Here is a 19,090-nt window from a genome sequence, read left to right on the forward strand (position 1 = left end):
CAGGTTTACTCAGAAGGAAGTCCCCATGATTTGAATGGGATTCACCTGGAAGTATGTACGCTCTGAATGGAGGCTTTCCTTCTCTTGGATATAAGACCACATCACACGGTAAAGTATGTGTGTCATTCAAGCTGTGAAAAGCAAGTTTTCAGAAGCCTCAGCACAATATTCCAACCACTACGAAGTTACATTGTTGACCTAAATTAACTCCCCACCACAAAAAATAAAGCTGCTCCTATTGGATTTCTGCCTGTTCTGTAGCTCTTAAAGACACACCACGCTGTCAGGCTCAGGGCAGTGACTAAAAGCACATGATGAAGAAGCCTTGTCTGGATGCAGGAACCAGTGTCTGCCACCTTGAATATCTATTTTAGGTCCAACAGAATCCTAACAAAGGGAGGGTGAAATGGAGGACTTTAGCAGTATAATTCCCCAAACTCAAAATCGAAGTGTTTCATGCCTTCATTGAATTAACAAGGTTTCACACCTGTTTAGGATCCATGGTTTGCACTGAGACATGTAGGATTGTGGGAATACAGGCTGGAACTGGGATCTCCTTTCAGGTAGGCCCATCCTTCTCCTGTCAGCCCAAAGGACAGCATTGCATAGGACAGGACAGACATACCAGTGCAGGGTGTGGGACTAGACTCCACAATTAGAACTAGAGTGACAGATCAAAGGGTGGGTGCAGTCATCAAGAAAGCGAGCTCCAGGTGTGTCCAAGAGCTTCCTACCCTCTGGTGTTCTATCATTAATCTCAGTGTAGTTCAAAGGCTATATGGTAACACCATCCAGTGTTGTGGATCTGCCACTATTCAGCAATCTCATATTGCAGAGATAGTAATCTCTGAGTATTGCAGAGATAGTTAAGCAGGTTAGCTGCTAATTGCGCCTTTGATTCCAGGAACTGTTCTTGTTCCCATTTCACGGGATGTCAAACAATGACAAGACTGAAACTAGCTCATGAGGGAGAAACCATTGAGACCAGCACCAAATGTAACCCAAGGTCTTAACTGAACACTTCTATCCCGCTCTTCACTGCAGCATGGCCAAGGTTGGAGAACAGTAAACGGTGCCTTTGACTTTACATTTGGCATCCACCATTACACCCTGATAATGCAGGGGTGGCTAACCTGTGACCCTCCAGGCATTACCGGACTCTAACCCCATCAGCATGGCCAATGGTCAGGAGTGATGGGAGCTGTAGCAACACCTGGAAGGCCACGGGTTCTCCAGGTGTATACAATGCACCTGTCTCTGCATAGATGCACTATATACTGAGAAGTTAAATTATTACTATTGGTGCACATGGTTCTACTCTGCACAATTTAATCCTCACAACATCCCTACGAGTTAGATTAGGCTAAGAGACAACAATTGGCCTTAAGCCGCCCAGTGAGCTTTATGACTGAGTGGAGGTTTAAACTCTGGCCTCCCAGTTGCATTTAGCTGCATTTTGACATGGGTAATGAACTGATAATTATTTCCAGCTGGTAAAATACACCGAGTCCGTTGAGGCAGAATCACAAGAAATGTAAGGAAGAAAATCCCAAACTAGTCTCAGGTTCTTGTGAGAAACTTTCTACCTCTATTGTTTAGCCAGCACCTGAAAGAGGAAACAGTCTGACTCTGCAAGCAAAGGAAACTTTGTACCGTACTGGAACCCTGCCCTGGCGTTTGTGCCAGGGCGTTTACATGAATGGAATACGTCAACCTGATAGGGGGTCATAAATTACAAGCGACCTCTCCTAATCTCTGAATTGCAATCTAGGTCTCCAAATGCAGAGGTGAAAAACAAGCAGTGGAAGCAGCACTAAAATATGTCCAACTTCCATGTAAAGAGACCCACTTGGTTCCTTCCAAAACACTTTTGTGGGTGTGGCAGAGGAGAGCCTAGTAATTAAATGCAGCATAATTGTCACTGGTGCCATCAAGGAAACTGGAAGGATTTCAAGACTATAATTCTACTGAAGAGAGGTGACATCTTCCCATCTCCAACAGAGGCCTTCTGTTAGCTACTCGACTAGCAGGCATTACAGCAGCGCAAGCGTCTTTAGTTCAGTGGTACTGTGGGTGGTGAAAACTGCATCAGATGAATTTTTGCCTGTCACACAGCTGTTGTAGGTGCAGCACCTTTCTCAGGATGACTCAGGAAATGCAGAGTGTGAACCCTGCTGTTGAAAGATGCTTGCTCCATCTCTCCTCTAACTCAATATGGGGAAATGGATAGTTATCAGTAGAGCATGGAAAGCTCAAGTTCAAATCCATATCCTGCTCAGCCATCAAGCTCACTGGGGCTGCCAGTGAGCTACTCCTATGCACCTGGGTGTAAATCCCACCACACCGAGGACTCATCCACAACTTCCCTTTGTCCCATAATAACTGAGTAGCTAGGACAGAGTAGCAAATAAAACCAACAGTGTTAACATTTAAGCAATCCCTCCTGCTTCCTCAACATAGTGCTAGGTTTTGATCGGGGCTGAGGAACCAGTGGCTCCCTAGATGCTGCTGGACTCCAGCTGCTATCATTCCTGATCACTGGTCATGCTGACTGGGGCAGATGGGAGTTGGGAGTCTGCTGGGCCACAGATTCCCTAGCCCTGCTGTACATAAATTGTGTGGATGGGAGAACTAAAGAAGGTGCACCTACTATTGTCCCTGACAGTATTATGCCCTATGGGGCAGCTTGGGAGAGGTGAGGGTGTTTTATTCCCTCAGGTTAAGCCAATTATTTAAGTGAGACAATTGTCCACAGAACCAGGGTTGCTTCCCTGTGTGGTGCAGTGGTTAGAGTGTTGGACGAGGACCTGGGAGGCCAGAGTTCAAATCCCCATTCAGCCACGAGGCTCACTGTGTAACCATAGGCCAGTCACTATCTCTCAGCCTAACCTACCCCACAGGGTTGTTGCGAGGTAAAATGGGGAAGATGAGAACCACACCACCCACCTTGAGATCCTTGGCTGGAATATAAATGTAAAATAAACAACATAAAAGCTGTGAAGTAGTAGTCCAGACTAGGTTGGTAAGGTTAGCATAATGTTACCATAGGTATAGTGGCTCCAGGAAGAATGATTGTTTTGCAGACAGCAGCAGGAGGCAAAGAACTAGTAGAAATTACTTACATAGTAAACAGCTGGAGAAACCGAGAGCAGTTTAAGCGCAAGGTATGGGGGATATTTGACTGAATCTCATGTTTGATTAAATCTATGGGGCAAGGCAAATTGCTGGAGAGGAGAATTCGTCTGCTATCTCACTTAGTCATTCTCAGTTCTGACTAACCTTTGTCTGGCCTGCGTATCTTGAGTGTGACCCAGACTAAACCTTTGAGAAGGTCCACGCCACCTTCCCAGAGAGGACGCTGTCTTGGTAACACAGCCCTATTATTATCATAAAAACTATTGGCGACAGGTTCTCCTTCTGTCTACGATAGTTAGCATATAAACCTACGGCACTGGCTGGCTGACTAAGCCCGCAACCACCCCAACAAGGGCATATTCCTGGTTGAAGCATCTGAATCAACAACACAGCTGGGCTAACTCCTCCACTGCACTTTTTTGCCCGGAGCCATTTTATCACATGGTTTGATTAATGCAGCTGCACCCCCAAGAGTTAGAAGAGTTCGCACAACAAACAGGAGAGAGGGTTAGGAGTGGTGAGCTTTGATCTGGGAGGCCCTGAAGTTCCCATCTCACCTCACCCTTGAACTCCCCAGGGGTGGCTTCCACCAAGCAACTGTTTTCTCAGCCTAATGAGAGTAGCAACGCTGACTTACCTCGCCAGAACACTGCAACAATTTCCTAGATAATGGGTGGCATCCAACTAACTTTTACTCACAGCAGACCTACTGGAATCAGTGAGCCTGAGTCACGTGCATTCATTTCTGTGGGTCTACTCTGAGTCAAACGTAGTTCAATACCGACCCTTCCCAATTCCCACACAATCGACCCAAAGGTTTCTCTCTACCACCTGACGCCCCTCTGCAGCGAACAACCTGTGCCCAATTTCATTTCTCCCCTCGCCTACCTTTCAGCTCCGCGTAGTCCAGCATTGCTCCGTTGGTCCTGGGGGTCGAGTGGCTCTTCTGCAGCATCCTCATGCGGACCTGCTCCTGCACCCGGGCGCTCTTGAACCCCTCGGCGGCGTCGGGGGCCTCGCTCTTCCTGTCCAGCTGCTTGTCCGAGGGCAGCGCCAAGGAGCACACGCCATCCTCCGGCTGCAGAGCCGACAAGAAGAAGTTATTCTCCTGCATGCTGGCTGCTGGGCCAGGAGCGCACGTGAAAAACAGCCCGGCTCTTCCTCCGGGTCAACCCGCCCCTTCCCCGCGCCTGCCAGGAACTCTGTGTGGGCTGAGGGGAAGTTCCTCGCGAGGGCTTGGAGCAGCCCTTCCGCTCCTCCTGCGCCCTCTTCTCTGCGCCCAAATGGCGCGTTGACGCGCCAGGTACGTTGCGCGCTTATTCACAGGTGAGTCTGTCGGGCCCTCCCTCTGACTTCCTTAGTTAGTCTACAAAAAAAAAAGTTCCTTCATTCAGGGAGCGCGCCTACACATACACCCGCCTCCTCCACGCCATCTCCGGTCTTCTTGCAAGCGTCGTTTGGTTTCCTGGGACTTTCCTTGCCTTCTCTGCGCTGGTGGTGACACACCTACGTGATTCCACCCCTCTCTCTCCCTAGCAACTGAGATCAGCCGGGAGGCAGAGCAGCAGGTCGGCCGCTTCCACCTTAAGCAGGTGAGGCGTTGGGCAAAGTGGTGCCTTTAAGGTGGAATTCCAAAGATGCACGAACTGGCCTGGCCTTGGCCCTGCCCTGCCCCACACCTCGCCCTCAGCTGTGTAAACTGGCAAAAGCGGTTATGGGTGCGGTGCCTCCAGGGTTCTTGAAGGGTGTGCGTTTGTGTGCCTAGAGATAGAGGGCTGTAGGCCGTGGTGCCATCCCACTCTCCTCTCCTTTTGTTACACCTTTTCCATTCCGCGAAACAGAGCTCCCCCGGTTCTGGCAGAGCCCCGTGTCAACAAAAGTGCAGCAAAACAAGGAGCGAACACGCCTGGGCCGAACCCAGCTTTGTTCCCTCCCAGCTTGTGAAGTAACTTAACAGCCTGTACATTCCAAACACTGAACTGCTGCCTTGAGAGCTGAGCGGGAGACGGGATAGAGGCAGGCCAAAGTCCAGGAGCTCAATCCAGGCTCCTCCTCCTGCTGCTCACCCAGAGTCCCAGGAGGCACCTCTAGAGCATTCAGAGTGTGAGGCTCAGCTACACAGGCACATTCTGTGCCATGGCTGCAGCCAGGGAGAGACAGTGGGTGAGCAAGTCATGCCAGCTGTGGCCTTTCCTCCCCCGTCATTATTTTCACCAGAGTATATAGGCCTTATATACAGAGTCAGACCACTGGTCCATCTAGCTCAGTATTGTCTACATTGACTGGCAGCAGCTCTCCAGGGTTTTGGGCAAGTCTTCCCAGTCCTACCTGGAGATCAAAACTAGGACTTTCTTTGTAAAGGCAGATGCTGTACCACTGAGCTTCGACTCTTCTCCAAGTATCTCCTGGATGTTACAAGCAACAGACATTGCTGACTAGCGGAGGTGGTGGCTGGGCTGGAAGGAATGTGGCAGGGGTTCCCCATTCACTACTTGGGGTCATAGATTACTGCTGAATCATATAGTTCCAGGGCTGCTCGCCCTACTATTAGGCAGGGTGTGGCACCTGCTTCAGGCAGCTAATTTAAGGTGTCGTCAAATGGCAGCAAATAGCCAGTTCCTTAAATTATTACTATTATAATATTTTTACTCTCAGGGAGAGGCATTTGGTGATTTTATGTCTCAGGTGCAAAAACAATGTAGTCAGCTTTGGATGCTGTGTGCCTTTGCGGGGAGACACCATTTGCTGCAAAATACATTTGGACTAGCCTTGTAGACTGCAATACTAATGAAGGGGGAAGAGCCATTTCCTTGCTTCTTAGGAGGGTATACAGCACTTGCTCAGTGTTGGAAGACTCTGGGGTGAAGCAAGTGTAGAGAGAAGCAACGCCATTGTGGCAGAAATGGTGTTCTACACTGGGCAGAATCCTAAAACTGCACACACACTGCTCTCATCACCGTTCCACTGTGGGCTTGCCATCTGCCAAATCCCAGTATGTCCTTCATACAGATCCATGTACTCTTCCATAACCACCCCATAATGGGTTCTTGATTCCTGTTCTTCCCACCATTAGGTTGCTACTTCTTGCCCTACAACTCCAAGCCCACTAGACTCTTTCCTTATCCCTCTACTACTGTTGGTGGGATTCTTTTTCTGTTACTGGAGCTGTTCGCCCTGTCTACCACCTGTATAGCATTATGTCTGTTCCCTTCTACTTTAACAGGATAGCAAGTTAAATAGATGCAGACTGTGACCGTGCTCACAAGGGAAAGTCTTGTCCATTCCTCAAAACTGTTGAACCCTTAAGAAAAAAGATTCCCAACTCTTTAAAAAAAGAATGCTCTATAGACCTTAGCAGTACACAGAATATACCATGTGAGAGCAAATGGGCCTAAGTATAGCCCATACATTTACTCTCTGTATATGCCAATCAGTCAAGGTAATTGGTCATTGCTAGCATCAGCACTTCCATAGGCTTGGTAGACTTGAAAAAGACTTTCAGCTTATTATTACAGCCTTTTAATGGGCTAGATCAGGCTTAGGCAAACTTGTCCCTCCAGATGTTTTGGGACTACAATTTCCATCATCCCTGACCACTTGTCCTGTTAGCTATGGATCATGGGAGTTGTAGTCCCAAAACATCTGGAGGGCCAAGTTTGCCTATGCTTGGGCTAGATGCACCAGAAACTAAAGAGACTGCCTTTATTTTGCATATGAATGACAGCAAGTGCAGTGAGACATTCAGACATTCGGATGGCCCAAAGGCTAACAATACGATCTGACTACCAGTTAATAGAAACAAACCATTCACTCTCCTCTTGCACAGTCCTCAGCTGGCTTATTTATCTCTCAGGGAAGCAGCATATTCCTCTTGTAAGTACGCCTGCCTTGAGGCTTGCAGGGGACAATAATCAAGACACACAGCGTTCCATATGATGGTTTTCCCTTGGGTGGTCTCTCACCAAATAATAATTAACTAGCGTTTGTGAAGCTCTGTCAGATGTCCAGATGAAAGACTCTCTGGACGTGTGTAGCGTTAATCATTGTAATAGCCCAGCCCAGCCCAGCTTAGCTTTTAAAATTCTGCACAGCCCAGCATAGGCGATGCTGAGTTTCCAGCTAATAAATGCTCTGTGACTAAAGTATGAATAATCCTCTGAGTTAAAAAAGCACTCCCAAATTAAGGAGACCTCATTAAGAAGAAGTGTCCCTCTGTTAACTAGTGGGAAACTGAGGCACGCAATGTGGAGCAATTCATCAGTCAGAAGCGGAGCAAGGATTAATACTCAGCAGTTCCCAGGTCTGTGCTAAAGGCTAATTGGGCATTTCCCTTCTTATGCACTTTCATGAGAACATTAATTGCCACTGATATCCCCGTTGATGTTCAGCAGCAACAATGCCCCAGGTAGAGGAATCTGGGGGAGGGGCAGGAGTGTGTATTTTTATTATTTCTTATGATGTTGGGCCAAGAAGATTATTCATGCTAGAAGTTCAAAATTCCTGGCAAGTGTCAGATTTTTGGGGAACTAGTGATACAATGCTTTTTAACAGCCTGAGGGCTAACAGTGTACCTACCTCACTGACCTGGAGTAAAGGAATCCTATGAAGTAATTTGCTTTTGACCAGGCACAAAAAATTGACATGGGGAGAAGTTGTTTCTCATAGAAGGTCATCCTATGGGGACCACTGCATGAGCATCCCTGAGTGGGCAACCTGTGGCCCTCCAAATACTGCTGAACTACAATTCCCATAATCCCTGACCACTGACTGAGAGCCAGTATGGTGTAGTGGTTAAGAGTGGTAGTCTCGTAATCTGGTGAACCGGGTTCGCGTCTCCGCTCCTCCACATGCAGCTGCTGGGTGACCTTGGGCCAGTCACACTTCTTTGAAGTCTCTCAGCCCCACTCACCTCACAGAGTGTTTGTTGTGGGGGAGGAAGGGAAAGGAGAATGTTAGCCGCTTTGAGACTCCTTAAAGGGAGTGAAAGGCGGGATATCAAATCCAAACTCTTCTTCTCTTCTTCTTCTGACTGAGACTGATGGGAGTTGGACTCCAGTAACATCTGAAGGTTGCTTACCCTTGCATATATCAAGGCTTAATCTCAGAGTATAAATTTCATCTGTGACTCATGTCAGGCTGTTTCCAAACAAAACCCAATTATGGTGTCGTCATGTCCCGATTCAGGGTACCTTACAAATCCAAGCTACACACAGATTGTGATGATCCTTGTGATGGTTTTCCCCGATCAATTGGTGGACCAGGGCCTCACTGGATCAGTGGAGGCATCACAGTCCAACTTGTATTGGGCCACCTTTGTCCACACTTCTGACTTAACACTGTAGCACTGAACAAGCCACCAGGGAAGGTGCCTTGAGGACATTTCCCCAACACCTTCTGGGGAGACAGAGCAGAACGGGCCCAACCTGAAGCAGTGAATTTTAGTAAAGTGGCAGAAAATCCTTCTGCCATCCATATTGTGGCCTTTGCTCTTTTCCTTTGCTGATGAAATCTCCAAGATAGCATCAGGAAGCAGGAGGTGGGGTGTGTGTGTGTCAAGGGTGGGTCATCTGGATAGAGATGGGCCTGGACTTATCCTTCCTATGTCAGCTGGCTGCAAGACTAAAGATACTTCTGGATGTGATTTTGGGCACAAAGGAAATACAATGATGGCATTGTCTCTCTATCTAGCTATCTAGCTATCTCTCCCCACTTCCCATTGTGTGAATACTTCAGTATGAACTTTCCTTTATGTACTGATGCTCTTGACATTAGAGAATGTGAGTCTGCCAGCCTTTAAATGAAGTATAAAGCCAGACAGCCTTCCTCAACTTGGTGCCCTCTCCATATATTACTGGACTACAACTCCCATCTACCCCAATCAGGGATAATGGGAGCTGTAGTCCAACACTTCTGAAGGGCACCAAGCTGGGGAAGGTTGAAACAAAGAATCTTGTGGCAGCTTAAAGACTAACACTATGGCATAAGCTTTCAAGGAGTTAGTCTACTTTACCAGACACATGAATTAAGACAATGTCTGTGCAAGGCCATTTTGTGTAATCTATCATTGAAAATAACATGAGGAGGTGCTGTTGTTTTTCTGTAACCTATTGCTGCCATTCCTCTTCCTGTTTGTAATGCCAAACCAGAATTCCTGGAAAATGTAACTCAGCCGAACTAATTAGAGTCTGTACTAATTAGTGTGAGGGCATAGTGGTATAGGCACTAATTTGGTTTGTGCCACTGGCACTGATCCTGCTAGTCCATTTGGGTTAGCAACAATCAGCACAGGGATCACCATCAGTCCTGGAATCATTGCACCTGAAACTCATGAAACTCTTGATCTGAGAGTGCCCTTAGAAAGCGAAAGACATCTTTCTCACAATTAATCTGCACAAGTGCTTCACAATGTGCATCTTCCTGGTTATTGCTCTACCCCACCCCTCACTCATATACTGATTTGGTCTAGCCCGTCTATCTACCTCACTAATTTCTTCTGGAAAATGTAATTTCTGACTTTGTGTGCTACCATGGCTGTTGAATAGTCTCGTCACAAGTTCTCTCCCCCCTCTCAATTTTTTATATTTTGCACAGCAAAGCAAAAATCTGTTTTCTCGGAAGCTTCACATGTTGTATTGCACAACACAGCATTATTTTAGAAAATCCTGCAATCTCAAGAGTCACCCAAAGTAAAACTGTCATGAGAACTGGCCCTTTCACAGAGAAGGTGCTCCATCCCTACCCTAATAATCTCTTACCAGACTTTGGTATCAGACACAGAGACTGCATGACCGTTAACCCCATGCACAAGGGAGGCCACTGATATTTTACATATCTCTACAATAGGAGAAGTTCTCATATAATTGGAAACTGTTCCCACAGTTTGAGCTGTGAATTTAAAGAGTCCGGCATGGGCAGCGCACACAGGCATTATCAGATAACACTGGGCAACAATTTTTTACTTTTTGAATGTTGTCTAGATTTCTACAACTGATTTAGGGTATTTTTGCACTGCTGAATCAGGAAATGGCATCCGTTTCTCTCCATCAGGTCAGGTTTACTGTAAACTGAAGGGTGGGCATTGATAAAGGTAAGTACACGTAAATTGCATGTTGCTTCACCATTTTTCAAACTTCAGGGCTTGAACTTCTGTTTCTTGGAACTCCTGGAATGCTCAGCGGCAGGGAGGTCTCTCTTCAGAGTCCAACAGTAGTCAGCCATCATGACTGCATCCCAGCGACCCTGGTGGTCTCCATCTCTTTCATGTCCTGATGGAATCTCTCCCCCTGCTCGTCACTCATTGAACCCAGGTTCTCATGAAACCGGTCCATATGTGAAAATAGGTAGTGCATCTTGACATTCATGTTGCAGCCCAGGTTTCTGAAAGCAGTCAGCATGTTGTTGACAAGTTCTGCGTAGTTTCTGGCCTTATTGTTGCCAAGAAAGTTATTTACTACCAGAACAAATGCCTTCCACGCTGTAAAGAAACTGAAGGTACATTCTTCCACCTTTGGTGGACATGCCCAAGGATTAAGGCTTTCTGGGAGATGATTTATAATGAAATGAAAAAGGTATTTAAATATACTTTCTTGAAGAAACCAGAGGCCTTTCTCCTGGGCATGGTCGGCCAATTGGTGCCAAAGAAGGATAGAATTTTCTTTTTGTATGCCACAGCAGCAGCAAGAATTCTTGTTGCAAAGCATTGGAAGACACAAGATCTACCCACCTTGGAAGAATGGCAGATGCAAGTAAGGGACTACATGGAAATGGCAGAAATGACTGGCAGAATACGAGATCAAGGAGAAGAGCAGGTGGAAGAAGATTGGAAGAAGTTTAAAAACTACTTACAAAAACATTGCAAAATCTTTGAATGTTGAGGACACTGAAATGAAAAGAAGAGGTTCAAGTGATTAAGATAAATAAGAATATGAAAGAAGGGATAGATATTGGATGAAAATTTGAATAATATAATATTTGAAGGAACTTTTAAAGGATAAACTAATATAAATGAATTTGCTAAATTAAATTTGAAGTGGAATACAAGAAAGGAGGGCGGGTGGAAGTCAAGAAAATAAGGCTATGAAGGATATGAATTTGAAAAGAGTGTTTTTTTTCTTCCTTTTTTTCTTTTCTTTTCTATGTTAAGTGTTTGTATTTTTGTATTTTTGTATTTTTGTGGTTTTGTATTTCTTTTGTGTTTTTCTTATTTATTGTTTATAATTTTATTGTGGAAATTTAATAAAATATCATTTAAAAAAAAAACAAATGCCTTCCACGCTTCCAGTTCCACTTCGTTCATTGAGTTTCTGAACTCTGGATTTCTGATGAGCTGACGGATCTGAGGACCGTCAAAGATGCCAGCTTTCAACTTTTCCATGGTCAATCCTGGAAAAGCCTGGCACAAGTAAGTAAAGCAGTCACCATCCTTGTCCAGAGCCTTGGTGAACTGCTTGATTAAGCTGGGCTTGATGTGCAGCAGTGGGAAGAGTATTCTGTCTCTGTCCACCAGAGGGTTGTTGATGACGTTCCTTTCTTTGCAAGGCACCAATTCCTCCTGCACAGGCCAGTCCTTCTTCGTGTAATGCTGAGCACGGTCCCTACTATCCCACATGAACAGAAAACATGGGTACTTGGTGAAGCCAGACTGTTGTCCCAACAAAAAGTTCACCATCTTCAGGTCAACACAAATAAACCACTTATGCTGATCATAACCAATTTTCTCCAGCACATACTTCACCGCTTCATAGTTCTCCTTCAGTGTACTCGAGTGAGCCAGGGATATAGAGGCAAACTGGTTGCCGTTGTGTAGCAGAACACATTTCAGTGATCGCTTGCTGCTGTCAATGAACAGTCTCCAATCTTTGGGTTCGTACTGTGGCACTTCAAGCTTGAGCAGAAGCTGCGCAATATCTGCACAGTACACCAAGTCTTTCTCTTCCGAGAAAAAATGGAGGTAGTCTTGATGCCTGTTGCGGAAGAAGCTGATGCGAGCACTGTCAGAGAGGAGGTTTTTTTCCTTCAATCTGGATGCCAACAGTTTGGCAGAGTCCTTTGACAAGCTGAGGTCGCGAACTAGATCATTCAACTCCTTTTGGGAAAATGGATGTGGAGCATCATTTTCAAGAACCACTTCTTCTTCTTCATGTCCTTCAACACTGGAGGCATCTTTGTCACTAATGTCAGGAAGTTCTCCGAAGATAGGCACTGAAATTTCATCACAATGAGCTACAGGATGACATGCTGATTGAAGATCAGGATACTTTGTGGGGTGGCTGCCCCATTAGCTTTGTTTTGATCCCCCAAATTTATGCTTTGCCGCACCAATTTATGGAAGATTTCGAGGTTTTATGACTTCAAACTGATCCCTTTTTGACATAATCACCCAGAACTATCGGACCTGAATACTTCTTGTCATTAAAATAATCATTTCTAATCAAAACAATTATTCGACATGGCATTTTACCCCCACCAACTTCTTCTAAAATGCTCCACACAAGCGTACATGTGAACAAAAACGTAAAAAAAGACATGTGGCCATAGCTCAAAAACTTGACCTGATTGAGTAAAACAAATGTGATTTTTTGATTCAGCGCATCAGATTCGTCCTAAATCAACTGAAAAAACCCAGACAACAAATTTGTTGTTGACCAGTCAATTGCACTATGCTAGTTTCTGCCTGCAAGGAACCATTTTCACTTTGACTTTTCTGCCAAAAACCTTTTCTGCACATCTCCTATGGAATCTTGTGTGTTCCGGAGCTGAAATCCAGAGCATCAGGCCTAGCAGCCAAATGTCACCCTCCAGCCCATCTCACCCTTTAGCCACACCCACTCTCCAGCCATATACCTTCTCCCTAGGTCACAGCTCTCACCAGCCTTGCTTAATACCCTCCTTGAATGTTTCTGCCTGGCTGGAATGTCTCCTTGATCTCTGGGCACTTTCAGGCTGTCATTAATTTCAGGCAGCATTCAATCACATTTCAACAAATTCAGCTTGCACAATTAAAGTGAATTAGAGCTCTTGCGCAACAAACTTACCTTCCCCCCCACAACAAAACCCAGACATTTTGCAATAAGGAAAGCTGACCTCCCTGCATACTTCTTGTAAACTAATTAGGATGAATGTTCAATACACAGGTCATCTGAATGTGACTTGTGATAATTACTGTTGGATGGAGGAGTGTGTGTGTATGTGTGTGGAAGCTAGCCTACTGTAGAAATTTCATCTCTGCTGCCCAGTATGTTGATGATGGATTTGCACAAGCTGTTGTCATGAAGGATTCCATAGTTTTATATACATGGGGCTCCTCAAAATGCACTAAGGGTTGATTTCTGCTTTTCAGTGGGATGGCCCAGAAATGACCTCTTTCAATATGTCCATGCACAGATAGCATCAAACATACCATACAACGCTGACATCTGTGTAGCAAAGGTACATGCAAAATAAATCAACCTGTATCTTGCTCTTAGCTGATGAAAGAGAACTGCAGGGCAGCCCCAGACAACTGGTTAAACTGGAGACATTGAGACAAGCAGCCAGACCCTCCACATAAAAGTGCCCATGCCACCATAAGTCAATGGCTACTTCTTGAAACCCACCTGCCAGCTTTTCCAGCTGCTGTGGTTTAAGTTCTCTCTCGACTCAAATTTCTCTCCCACAGTCAGTCACAAAAGCATTGAAATCTACCCTTGCACAGCAATCAATAAACTTTTGTCCCCACCTAAGTACCAAATCAGCCTTGTCATGAAAGGGAAAGAGAAGGAGGGAAAGCGTGAGAGCTGCTTCCAATGAAAAACTGTGAAACATCAGCAACAGAGAAGGCTTAATGCATAAGTGCCAAAAAATAAAAATAAAAATTACCAGGAGGTAACTGAAGCTGCAGGTGGAAGACGTTTTGAACAAATATTATGCATGTTGAGGACTGGTTGTTAAATGTTTTTATAGCACTTACAACATATAAAGTAAGTTTTAGCTAGATCGTGTTCACAAGGAATCAGGAAAGTAGGTAATGAATGAGATGCTTCGACTGTGTACACATTACCGGCTTAAAATGCATCTAGGTATAAAAGATCCTTTCCTAAAAACCCAGAAGCTTTTCAAAAAACAAGTGAGTCTGTTGATGTATGCGACCACAGCTGCGTGGATTTTACTTGCACAGAAGTGGAGAACAGACGTAGTTCCAACAAAAGAGGAGTGGCATCATAAACTGCTGGAATATGTGGAACTAGTGGGTATGACTAATAGAATAAGAAACAGAGATGAAAAAGAACTTGAAGAGGATTGGATGCTATATATAGAATATATGAAAAATTATTATAATAAGACAACCTAGCAGGATGAGCATAATTCAGCAGCGTAAGATATAACATGAGATAAAGAGAAGGAGAGAGGAAAATTTGGAAGAACAAAAAGATGAGATAGGTTGGGAACAGAGGAAACCAGGGAAGGAGTGGAAGGAGAGAACATAGATCAGGGACAGAGAACCTTTGACTGTGAAGAAACTAAAGTCACTTCTTGGTATGAGCTTTCGTGTGCATGCACACTTCTTCAGATACACTGAAACAGAAGTTTCCAGACCCTTCTATATAGTGAGAAAGTGGGGAGGGGTATTACTCAGAAGGGTGGTGGGAATGGGTGATTGGCAGATAGCTGTGATGAGCCTGTTGACGACTCTTAACGACTGCAATAGGTCTTACAGGAAAAAGCAAGGGGTGAAAAGGTGAAAAATGGCTTTGTCATGTATAATGAGATAAGAATCCAAGGTCTTTGTTCAGACCAGGTTTCTCCATGGTTTTAAGTTTGGTGATAAGTTGTAATTCAGCAGCTTCTCTTTCCAGTCTATTTCTGAAATTCCTTTGTAGTAAAACAGCTACTTTGAGATCTTGTATAGAATGTCCTGGGAGATTGAACTGTTCTCCTACTGGTTTCTCTGTCTTGTGATTCCTGATGTCCGATTTATGTCCGTTTATTCTTTGGCGTAAGGTCTGGCCTGTTTGTCCAATATAGAGAGCTGAAGGACACTGTTGGCATTTGATGGCATACACAATGTTAGACGATGAGCAATTAAATAGTCCCGAGATGGTATGTGTGATGTTGTTGGGGCCAGTAATGGTGTTGTCCGGGTGTATGTGGCAGCAAAGTTGGCATCTGGGTTTATTGCAGGCTCTGGTGCCAGTGTCCGTGTTAGGTCTGGACAATGACAGTTCTCTTTCTCAAGCTCTGGGAGGAAGACCTTTCATTGCCTACAGACAGCCACCCAGTCTTAAACAACTCCTAACCCACAATAATACTACAACCAGACCTAACACGGACACTGGCACCAGAGCCTGCAATAAACCCAGATGCCAACTTTGCTGCCACATACACCCGGACAACACCATTACTGGCCCCAACAACATCACACATACCATCTCGGGACTATTTAATCGCTCATCGTCTAACATTGTATATGCCATAAAATGCCAACAGTGTCCTTCAGCTCTCTATATTGGACAAACAGGCCAGACCTTACGCCAAAGAATAAACGGACATAAATCGGACATCAGGAATCACAAGACAGAGAAACCAGTAGGAGAACACTTCAGTCTCCCAGGACATTCTATACAAGATCTCAAAGTAGCTGTTTTACTACAAAGGAATTTCAGAAATAGACTGGAAAGAGAAGCTGCTGAATTACAACTTATCACCAAACTTAAAACCATGGAGAAACCTGGTCTAAACCTTGGATTCTTATCTCATTATACATGACAAAGCCATTTTTCACCTTTTCACCCCTTGCTTTTTCCTGTAAGACCTATTGCAGTCGTTAAGAGTCGTCAACAGGCTCATCACAGCTATCTGCCAATCACCCATTCCCACCACCCTTCTGAGTAATACCCCTCCCCACCTTCTCACTATATAGAAGGGTCTGGAAACTTCTGTTTCAGTGTATCTGAAGAAGTGTGCATGCACACGAAAGCTCATACCAAGAACTGACTTAGTTGGTCTTTAAGGTGCTACTGGAAGGAATTTGTTTTGTTTTGACTATGGCAGACCAACACGGCTACCTATCTGTAACTGTGAAGAAACTGTTCAACTCAACTCTCATCACCATGCTGGCCAGGGCTGATGGGAGTCCAGCAGGATCTGGAAGGTCACAACTCCCATCAGCCCTGGCCAGAATGGTCAATGGTCAGGGATGATAGGTGTTGTAGTCCAGCAACATCTGCAGCTTGGGCTATAACATCAAAAATATGTGTATAGCTCCATGTAGTGCCGATGCATGTCCTTTTAAATATTCACATCATAATGATGGAGTGAGCTGTACGGGCAGTCTACAGGGTCTGCACAATTATTTGCTACCTACAAAACCAGTAGCTGCATACTACCACTCACCCCCTACCTCAGTAATGCTGATTTTGAGGTGATGGGCCCATTCTCTGTGGCATACTAAGAGCTCCAACACTTGCTGGAAGACCAGTGCAACTCTAAAGGTTCATCCTCGCTCATTAAGTGCAGGATGATGTAACAGCTGAAGCAAGCGTGAGCCAACTGCTTTACTGCCCGAGGTATGATGTCTGTAGGATCAAGCTGCCTGGCAAGTTAATGTAGCCCTATCTCATCAACTATCTGATATGCAGCTGTAATAAGCAAGTCCTAATCTCTCAATCACGTGTGTAAATTAAAGGAATGGTGTCGACCCACCTCTGCAAACTGCTTTGAGACCTGCAGATGAAAGTTGCCAGATACAGGGAGAGAGTTATTAGTTTTGTTATTTCTCCCTATCTTGCTCTGTGCACTTTACTCCACCTCAGCTTCTAGCCTAACTCTGCTGTCTATTCCATTCATCCATCACTCTGATTATCACTGCTTCATTTCCTCATAAACAATGTACGCTGACTATCCAGCCACTTCAAATCCTTCCAGAGAAGAATTTTAATCAAACCTTCCTTACACATTGATTTCTTCTGTCATAAGCTCTTTGGAGCATGAATCTTAACGACCTTGCACAGTTAATCAAGTGCATACTGTGCTATCGACATCTACCCAATATGCCATTAAGAAGATGCTTTTGACTGAATATATCCTCACGACTGGCTTAAGGCACGGATATGAGACAAAGGTGTACTGTTCTGAGACCCATGCTTCCCAGGGTTATATGATGGGGTCAAGCTGCAGGGACAGTGATAACTAGCAAAAAAAAAAACCCAAAACAAATGTAACTTGATTCAGTGATGATTGCCTGAGTTTTATAGGTAGCCTCCTGGAGGTGAAGGAACTGCAGCTACTGAGTTGTTTCCAGGGCTTACACCCATCAGGAAGTGAATGTAGATCTCTGTACTGAGTCCCGGGAGCACAGCATCTCCCCTTATTTCATGAATCGCCACTCATGCCCAGAGAAATCAGGGGCGGAAAATGAGTTCTGCAAGCCCAAATAGTAGTTTAATTCCATCCCGGTTGCCAGGTGAATGCAATATTGCTTATAATAAGCGGATCTCCTTTATGTTTTGTTCCAGAATATAGCAGCTTTGCACATAATGCTTTCTTCACATTTCAGGAACTACTGCTTGTCCTCCCCGCCCCCAGATTTCTTTATATGATCACCAGGCATCATCACAAGTAAGTTGTCCCTAGCAGCAAATCTTTTGCAGTTACTCCTGTATTTAGACTTGTGGAGGAAAATATAGACAACAACTTTATAAAACACTAGAACATGTCATGTAATCATATGCTCTTTACTTTGAAAAGTTCCTTCCATTTCTTAATTTCGCCTGAACAGATGGTTTAGTAGATATTTGAAATGATATAGGCCTGCTTCGAACATTACTTTATAAGACACAGAAGATTTTTTATTCTTACCACATAAGATACAACCTATCATTTTGTAGGGAAATATATATTGAGAGTCCCATGGACTGCAAGAAGATCAAACCTATCCATTCTTAAGGAAATCAGCCCTGAGTACTCACTGGAAGGACAGATCCTGAAGCTGAGGCTCCAATACTTTGGCCACCTCATGAGAAGAGAAGACTCCCTGGAAAAGACCCTGATGTTTGGAAAGATGGGGGGCACAAGGAGAAGGGGACGACAGAGGACGAGATGGTTGGATACTGTTCTCAAAGCTACCAGCATTAGTTTTACCAAACTGTGGGAGGCAGTGGAAGACAGGAGTGCCTGGCATGCTCTGGTCCATGGGGTCATGAAGAGTCAGACATGACTAAATGACTAAACAACAACAATATATTGTGCATCCGTTTCCCAGAAAATTTGAATGTGGAACAAAACTCCAGCATCTCATTAGATTACAAATGACTTTGTCAGAGAGTAGATGTATGAGTAACCTTATGGGGCGTTTACCTGGATCTTCAGATACACTCAAGTCTTAAGGAACTAATCCCAAAAGAAGCTCTCATTTTTATTGCTTAGATCAGTTGTTCTCAAATGGTGCGGCGTGCTGGGAAGATTCAAGAACAATCAAAGAAACATTTAAATATTTCAATGTAGTACAGTTGAGTAGTGTAGCATAGAGTATCAATATAATATTTTTATGGATAGATATGTATATGGAACAGGGATTTTCAACTGTGACAAATGTGAAAGACCAGAAAAGAGAAAGGCTTTTTGGTGTTGATGAGGATAAGAGAGTTTGTCTGTCTCAAATTAGACCTAATATAAATGAGATTACCTGGCAAAAGTAAGCTCATACCTTTCACTGAGTTTGTATACATACTACATATATAAGAGGCTCTTATATTTTGGGAATGATTCATGTACTTATGTAGCTGCAATGTTTTATTCTTTTCGAATGTCTCATGATCATAATATAAAGTAGTTGTGTTTCTGTATAATAAATCAAGCACTGTTATGAGTTGTTTCTCTCCCCCCCCCCATGTATTTCTTATCAGTAACAACTTCAGTATGAACAAAACAAATTCCTTCCAGTAGCACCTTAAAGACCAACTAAGTCAGTTCTTGGTAT

General features: G+C 44.4%; 1 protein-coding gene and 1 long non-coding RNA gene across 5 annotated transcripts in view; one reads left to right on the forward strand and one right to left on the reverse strand.

The window, feature by feature from the left end:
• Window positions 1-19,090, reverse strand: part of PKP3 (plakophilin 3) — a 72,045-nt gene that overhangs the window by 40,333 nt on the left and 12,622 nt on the right. Inside the window, exon 2 of one of the 2 annotated variants that reach the window (XM_081875439.1) lies at window positions 4,024-4,213. The exons of the other annotated variant lie outside the window; for it this stretch is intronic. Within the exon in view, the coding sequence (XP_081731565.1) occupies window positions 4,024-4,213 (190 nt within the window). The remainder of the gene's footprint in view (window positions 1-4,023; window positions 4,214-19,090) is intronic. 2 annotated transcript variants of the gene reach the window in all.
• The window catches only part of LOC309349562, a 60,127-nt gene continuing 45,282 nt past the window's right edge, over window positions 4,246-19,090 (forward strand). For 2 of the 3 annotated variants that reach the window (XR_014160036.1, XR_014160037.1), the window contains exons 1-2: window positions 4,246-4,438; window positions 17,669-17,730. This is a non-coding gene — a long non-coding RNA (uncharacterized lncRNA). Of the gene's footprint in view, window positions 4,462-17,668; window positions 17,731-19,090 lie in introns of all 3 variants that reach the window. The other variant, XR_014160035.1, reaches the window with a different exon arrangement.

Source organism: Podarcis erhardii (assembly GCF_964252035.2).
Source record: "Podarcis erhardii genome assembly, chromosome: 1".
NCBI lineage: Eukaryota > Metazoa > Chordata > Lepidosauria > Squamata > Lacertidae > Podarcis > Podarcis erhardii.